At 49.0% G+C, this 8183-nt stretch overlaps 1 protein-coding gene across 1 annotated transcript in view; it reads left to right on the top strand.

Moving 5' to 3' along the window:
- LOC130379304 (microtubule-associated serine/threonine-protein kinase 1-like) overlaps positions 1-8183 on the top strand; it is a 67418-nt gene that overhangs the window by 33197 nt on the left and 26038 nt on the right. Inside the window, exons 6-7 of the mRNA XM_056586055.1 lie at positions 5455-5615; positions 8100-8175. Coding sequence (XP_056442030.1) covers positions 5455-5615; positions 8100-8175 — 237 coding nt within the window. The remainder of the gene's footprint in view (positions 1-5454; positions 5616-8099; positions 8176-8183) is intronic.

Genomic DNA, 8183 nt, shown 5'->3' with positions numbered 1-8183 from the left:
ACACACATTCACACATAACACACACAGAAACACACACACCCTGACACATAACACAAACACATAAAACAAAGCTAAAAATAACCAATTGGTTGCTAAGATATTCTGAACGTGATTTCTCTGCAGCTGACTTTTTCCCTCAAAGATGCAGGGGTAACATGACCTGTCGTTCTGTGTATCAGCCGGCAGGGCAAATTGAAAGGGGCAGGGAACCAGGAGAAATATCTGGTGAAGAGTCCAGATCAAATGAGGGGAGCGTGAGAGGATCAGGGAGTGAGAGCAGATGAGGAGGAGTCGAGTGCTCCAATAGAAATGGTGGAACCAGGAGAAAGTGTTACTATGTGGGAGGACGTCAGGGACCCTTCGTGGTCGCTGGGAAGGCAGTGCTTTCTGGGAAGAAATATGCATTTTAGGACTGACACGAGTCAAGGAGAAGCACACTGGCCATGGACGTTTTGGAAAAGAGTTATTTTGAGAAATGGGCTTGGAATAGGTGGAGCGCTGTTCACCCAAATACAATGTCGTGCCCTATTGAACGGTATTATCTGCTGCCCTCTTCTCTTCTCTGCTGCGCTGTCTCTCCTCTCCTCTCTCATCCCCTCCTCGCCTCTCCTTTCCTCCCTTTCTCCCCTCCCATCCCCTCTCTACCCCTCTTCTCCCCTCACAACTCCTCTCCTTTCCTCTCCCATCCCCTCCTCTGCTCTCCTCTCCTATCCTTTCCTCTCCCATCCCCTCCTCTTCTCTCCCATCCCCTCCTCTCCTTTCCTCCCCCTTCCCCTCCTCTCCTCCCCTTTCCTCTCTTATCCGCCCTTTACCCTCCTATTCTCACCTCTCCTCTCCTCTCCTCTCCTCTCCCCTCCTCTCTTCTCTCATCCTCCCCGTACCCTCCTCTTCTCTCCTCTCCTCTCCTCTCCTCCCTTCTCTCATCCTCCCCGTACCCTCCTCTCCTCTCCTCTTCTCTCCTCCCTTCTCTCATCCTCCCCCTACCCTCCTCTCCTCTCCTCTTCTCTCCTCTCTTCTCTCATCCTCGCCCTACCCTCCTATCCTCTTCTATCCTCTCCTCTTCTCTCCTCTCCTCTCATCTACTCTCACCTTCTATTATCCCCTCAATATGCCTTCCTTTCCCGCTAGCAATCCATGCAAGCAGCCGATGTAATAACACTGCTCTAGCTGAGGGAAACCAACTATGATAGCAACAGAAACAGAATAGTAGAGATTCAGCTCTAATGTCAATAATCAAGCAGAGTGTAATGTAAAATATGATGATAGTTAGCATGCATCTCGCCCAGCAGCGATTGATGTATTTCTTATGTTGTCGCTGGCTGCCAGTAGTGCTGTATTCTCATCCTCTCCTCACCTCGATCTCCGGTCTGCCGTTCCATCTCTGCATTGGTGCTTCATCGGGTCCCTGGGTTCCGCTTGTCTCGTCTACGCATCATTAGGCTCTCAGGAAGCGAGGCAGAGAGATCTCTCGCTGCTGTGAGGTGGAGAAGCAGGAAGAAAGGGCTGCATGTGTGTGTATGTGTTTTGGGGGGCGGGGGGATTGGGGGTTGAGGCTGAAACAAGAGGTGGTGGAGAGTGTTTGTTCAATGAGAGAGGGAGGTTTACAGACGGAAAACCCAGAAGATGGAAATATTGTATGTTATCTGAAAAATAACTCGGTATGGAAATCGGCGTAGAAACTGCATGTCCACGTTGACTCACACCAACATACATGACACACCTCTCATCTCCAATGACTCCCCACATCACTACGGCTCTTTAATTAACCTCCCACTTGCTTTGAAGTTCTTAACACTCTTGACAATTAAACAAGTTCCCTTAAAGGGATTTCCCTGTGGAAGACACATGTTCAATCAACCATACTATTAACCATTGGTTGAGAACAGTTAAACCAGCAATAACATTGTACGCAATTAGAGGCAATTACAAGGAGGTTTCTAAACTGGATTAGTTATTGGTGGATGGGTGGGCTGGTGCATGTTTAGTGTTTAGTGCATCCCATAACTTATTTAGAGGTATGTGTTGTGACCACTTTCATCAAGGCAGTGCCAGAATACGTGCTGGGCCTATGTTGTCTTTTGGGGTGAAAGAAGGGGACAGGACTGCGTTGGGTAAGAACAGGAGAGGGCCGAGAATAAAGCCTTGGGGCACACCGGTTTTCACCTGATGTGATTATCAGACGCCTTCGCCCTCCACCGCACCCTGTGCCTTCTAAAGAGGGGGGATTGAAATGCCCTGGGCATGATCCCAGTGACGCCGGTGCAATCAGAAATAGGTTGCCGGAGGATCGGCTGGTTTCACGTGTCTAATCTCTGCCGATAAGTCAGGCAGGACGACATCTGATGATCTACCACGAGCTCCGGGTCGTCTCAGTGGAGGGACGCAGAGCTCTTTTGAAGCCAGCAGGCTATTCTGCAGGAGAAACTCTGAATAACCATCAGTTGAGCTGCAGCAATGGTTGTGTTGTGGATAGGGGACATTGCCATAGTTGTTTATCTGTTTATCTGTCAGAAGTGGCAAGGTTATCCGAGCCTTTCAATATAATCAGGGAGCGTTCCTCCTGGCGTAAAACGCAACGGTTTAAAGTCTGAAATTGAAGGCTTCTATCAATAATTTGTCATTAAAAAGTTCTCCCAGAGCGGGGACGAACGAAGGTCCCTGAGCCAGCGTTGAGTGAAGCAGGGGCCCCTGAATGTGAGGGGGCCGAGGGGCCCTGAGCACGCGGTCTGACTGCACAGATCTATGCCAAGGCCACTCCGGTCCCACAGGGGGGGGGTGTTCATTAAGCCGTCCATTGATCCGGCTCTGGGGTTTCCTGCCAGGCTGGAAAGGAGAGAGGGAGCGCTGGTATTGACCGGCCAGTGGCTCAGCACTTATACCCTCCCAGCAGGTCTCACTCCAGCCCTCCCGTTCTCTCTCTCTCTCTCTCTCTCTCTCTCCCTTTGGGTGTCTGGTCACATCACGGCAATGAATACATTGCCGGGCCGCCTGAGTGCTGAGCAGTCGGTGAGAGAGGCCCGGGATGGGGAGCAGGCTGTTCGCGGCCGCGGGGGTGGGGGGGGGGGAGGGGGGGGGGTTGTACCCGGGGTTGGTAGGGGTGCTAGTGCCTGCCAGGCACCTGCCTTCGGGTGTGGTGCTCATATGACTCACTTGTTTACATGGTCTTCTGTTTTTAATAAAGGCTTTGCCAATGCTTTGTGGAAGCCTGTTGATGAAGCGCTGTTCAGACATGACTTTACCTCACTTTGGCCCTCATTTATCAAACGAGCGTACGACAGAAAACGTGCGTAAAATGGATCTACGCTCATTTCAACGTTGAGCTTGGCATTTATCAATTTGAACGTGAGCGCAGGCTGCGATGAAATCTCACGTCAGGTCTGAGCTCGTGTACGCAAGTTTTTTTGGCGCAACACACGGGTATTTCACTGATGAATAGTGCAGCACAAGTAGCCCATGTTGCACATCTGTATTAATTAGGTACTAAATAAATTGGAATTAGCCCAGCCGTTCAAACAATTACAATCAAGTCAGCCCTAATTAAAAACAGTATTGCTATGAAAATAATTAGAATGTGACAGGTGAAATGTTTATTCAGCTGTCTATATAAACAGGAGCTTTGCCAAATAGGTGGTCGAGTCGCAGCGATGGCAGATCTGGCTCTGTTAGAGGACCTCAACGCACGTCTAAGACGAGAGAGAGGTTTTCGAGACCGCGCCGATTTTTTTATGGAGAGCGATGAATGGCTCTTGAGTCGTTTTCGTCTCCCAAGGCATCTCCTGATGGAGCTATGCAATGATTTGGAGCCACAGTTAAGGCGAGAAACTAGGCGATCAAACGCAATACCTGTGCCAGTGCAGGTGTGCTCTACCTTGGGGTTTTTGGCCACCGGGACCTTTCAGCGGGAGATCGGGGACAGGTCTGGTATTTCCCAGCCAACTATTAGCCGAACCATGCCAGCAGTTTTGGCAGCTATACTGTCCCTCTCTGAACGTTATATTAAATTCCCATACACTAACGATCAGCAAACTGGAATCAAACGGGATTTTTATGCTATTGCTAGGTTTCCAAATGTGATTGGTGCGGTTGATTGTACCCATGTGCGTATGAAGCCACCATCTATTAATGATTACGCGTACATCAACCGCAAAAGCTACCATTCGGTTAATGTTCAGATTATTTGCGATGCCAGAATGTCAATCCTGAACATGGTAGCCCGATGGCCTGGGGGCACGCACGATTATTTTATTTTCCAAAATAGCAACGTTGGGCATCGTCTACATCAGGGCGCACTACATGGTCAGAGTCATCTCGGTGAGTTACGCTGCAGTCGCACTGCACCGGCCTCCTCCCGTTTCTTGCTTGGCCGGCTTCACAGCCGCAACACGTTTTTTGGTGATGAGCTTCATGTCGGACCATTTTTTCTTCACCTTATTCGGAATTAAATAACTTTAACGGAATGCAAACAATAGCATATATGTGAAATGTTTTAAGCTGGATAACAGAAGTTGTACATTTAATTTATTATTTAATTAATTTAATTAACAAACCTCTTCCGTAGCCCGACGAACATTGGAAACAATATTCACTGCAACAGTTATTTCCTTCCATATAGCATTCTTTTGCTGGCCTTTATTGCCAGCTTTTAGGCTGCCAAATAAAACCAGACGGTTCGCATCCACCAGTGACCCGAGCGTCTCCATTTGGGTCTCGGAAAAATTCCTCTATTTTACCGTTGGACGTTTCTCCATGTCGTAAAAGTTGGGGGCGAGACTTCTGAAGACGTGCTTTTATATGGGCGTGTCACGTTCATTACGATCGATCTCAGCCGCCGTATTTATCAACGCAAGATCCTTCGTACGCTGGGATTGGTGTGATACGAAGGTTTCGTAAATCTCACGTGGGTCCTATCGTAAGATGAATCATGCGTTCAGATTTGCGCTCATTTCTACGTTCGTTTGATAAATGAGGGCCTTTACCTCATGGCTTTTTTCCTTTATCTCCCTCTCACTCTCACTCTCTCGTGCTCTCGCTCTCTCTCCGTCTCTCTCTCTCTCTCTCTCTCTCTCTCTCTCTCTCTCTCTCTCTCTCTCTCTCTCCCTCTCCTACTCCCTCTCTTTCTCTCTCTCTCTCTATCCCTCTATCTTTCTCTCTCTCTCTCTCATTCTCTTTCTCTCTCTCTCTCGCCCTCTGTCTCTCAATATCTATTTACTCTCTTTCTCACTCTATCTATTCTCTCTCTCTTCTCTCTCTCTCTAATCTATCTCACTCTCTCTTTCTCTCTCTTTCTCTCTCTCTCTCTCTCCCTCCCTCTCTCTCTCTCTCACTCTCTCTCTCTCTCCCTCTCTCTCCCTCTCTCTCTCTCTCTCTCTCTCTCTCTCTCTCTCTCTCTCTCTCTCTCTCTCTCTCTCTCTCTCTTGCTCTTGCTCTCTCTCCCCCTTTGGTTCTCTCTCCCAGTCGTCCAGCTCATCCCAGGAGCGGCTGCACCAGCTGCCCTACCAGCCCACCATGGACGAACTCCACTTCCTGTCCAAGCACTTCGGCAGCACGGAGAGCATCACCGACGACGACGGCGGGCGGCGGTCCCCCAACGTCCGCCCGCGCTCCCGTAGCCTCAGGTCAGCTGACCCTCATAACGTCTCGATCATAGTTATGATGAGGAATGAGGATGATGATGTCGATGATGATGGTGGAGGTGGTGGTGCTGATAGATGACGATGATGAAGATTAGGGTGGTGGGGGTGGTGATGGTGAAGGTGTTGGATGTGGTGATGCTGATGATGATGATGGTGTTTGTGCTGATGATGATTATGATGATGATATTGATGATGATGATGACGATGATGATTGTGGTGATGATGAGGGTGGTTATGGGGATGATGATGATAATGATGATGACGATGATGGTGACTAATGAATTTTAGTGTCTTAGTGTGAACTAGAAAGTCACTAGTCCCAGTGGTGAAATGAATGGTGAACTAGAAAGGGAGTAGTCCAGTTCACTAGTCCTAGTGGTGAAATAGTTTGCGCACAACCTACCTATTCCTCTGTAGCCTGGTCCTACCAGACTCTCATACTTCATTTTGTTTGCACAGAGAGTCTGGACCTACTCAATTGACAAACGTTAACTCACTTGAAGGCGGGTGTCTGTTGAAGTTTAAAACTATTGGATCTGCCCAGTGCCACTCTGGATCTACCATAACCAATCGCTAACGTTTGGCCGGGAATCAAGTTGCACGCAGGCTGTAAACAAACCAAACACCGTGCGTGAAGATGTCCGTCAACGAGAGCTGACTTTAACGTCATTGTTCTCAGCCACTCCCTCTGTTCACTGATTGGACGAAGAAAATTTGGACGGAGAAAACCCACTCACATACCGCAGAACCAGACGTAGTACTGAAGGGAAAGTCAAATTGAGCGGAAGTACTTAGGCGGGCGGAGCCAGGCTAATTCCTTTGGGCTTTGTTCTCTTGTTTTAATGGTGTGTATCGATTGCTTTTGTTGTGTTTATGTGTGAAAAAAGACCCCACCATATCTCTTCTCTGTCCAAAACACCGCAAATCTTTGCATCTGTGCAACCTTTCAACTAATTGGGGCAGGGAATTTAGGTTGGTAAAACTCCGCTGGTGGCTCCCCTAGTGATGTGGGATGTATGTTTCCATTTCTCTAATCCCCCGAAGGTTCAGGGCTCCACCCCCACCTTCCTGAGTCTACCTGTGGGCCTTCAAGAGCGAGAGGGCCTGACCCACACCCCTCCCTTAGGACTGGGATCTAAACCAAATCCCTTTCAGGCCTTCTTCGAATAAGAGCACCTGCTAAATGACCCACTGAGTGAATAGTAAACAACACACCTGAACTTGGTGGGTGAGCCTGCTTTAGCCCAGCGTCCTACCTGACAGCCTTATACACAAGCCCTAGGGCTTTATGAGGGAGTACACTGCTGTAGTCTGACCCCCCAATCTGTAGTGATTGGGGGGGTCCCCAGAGAGTGTTCCTGCTGAAGTGTACGTCCCATGGGCTATGACACCAATCACAGCCTCTCCTCCTGGTACAGCCCGCCCCCTCATTAGGAGACACTGCTCAGAGACTAGCTCCTCTTTTATGACATCTGGGGGTCTCCCCACACTGTGGTCCCCCCAAGAGGGAGCAAGCTGCCTTTCAAATTAAAAGTTGTACATTGCTGATGTAATTCTGCACATTAATAAGCTGTTGTTTAGTGTTGTTAATATTCATGAAGTCACCCAGACAATGTGTTCCGTGTTGTGCTCCTTTGGGCCCCCGATGGGCTTTGCGCTCTTCAAGCATTTGGCAGAGCCCTGGTTGAGATCCCTTGACGTTTCTCATACTAACACGTACATATATGCATAATGTGTTGTTAATATGCTGAGGACTTAACACTGTTCACCAGCACCGTTCATCGGGCCTATACCAATACGACTGCCTATCCTTTAATGTGTTGGGGAACCGAAAATAATTTCCTTTGGTGGCTGGAACTCGAGTGCAGAAGTGTCTGTTGGTGTGAGTGTGTGTTGGCGTGTGTTGGTGTGTGTTGGTGTGTGTTGGTGTGTGTTGGTGTGTGTGTGTGTTGGTGTGAGTGTCTCCGACACTGTTGATGGAGGAGTGCGGCTGGTGCGGGGCTCAGCCGCCAGTGGGTCCATTAGTGAGACGAGTGACGCTGAATGTGTGATTGTGCCATTAGCATAACGCACAGACACAACGCACACATGCTGGGGACGATGGGAGTTATCCCCTCACGTCGAGCTGAAAAATGCATCCCTGCCTTGCTCTCTCACTCTGTCTTTGTGTGACTTTACATTTATTTATTTTCCCCTGACATCAAATGTATTGTGTTCACTCTTTCTCAACCTCCCTCTCTCTCTCTCTCTCTCTCTCTCTCTCTCTCTCTCTCTCTCTCTCTCTCTCTCTCTCTCTCTCTCTCTCTCACTCTTTCCCTATCCTTCCCTCTCTTTCCGTCCCCCCTTCTCTTTACCCCCCTCTCTCTCTCTCTCTCTCTCTCTCTCTCTCTCTCTCTCTCTCTCTCTCTCTCTCTCTCTCTCTCTCTCTCTCTCTCTCTCTCTCTCTCTCTCTGTCCATGTCTCTAGCCCGGGGCGATCGCCGTCCTGCTATGACAATGAAATAGTGATGATGAACCATGTCTACAAGGAGCGCTTCCCGAAGGTCAGTCC

The sequence above is a fragment of the Gadus chalcogrammus genome, chromosome 3, assembly GCF_026213295.1.
Source record: "Gadus chalcogrammus isolate NIFS_2021 chromosome 3, NIFS_Gcha_1.0, whole genome shotgun sequence".
Taxonomy (NCBI): Eukaryota; Metazoa; Chordata; class Actinopteri; order Gadiformes; family Gadidae; genus Gadus; species Gadus chalcogrammus.
The sequence above is the reverse complement of the archived record's forward strand: the minus strand, read 5'-3'. Positions and strand labels throughout refer to the sequence as shown.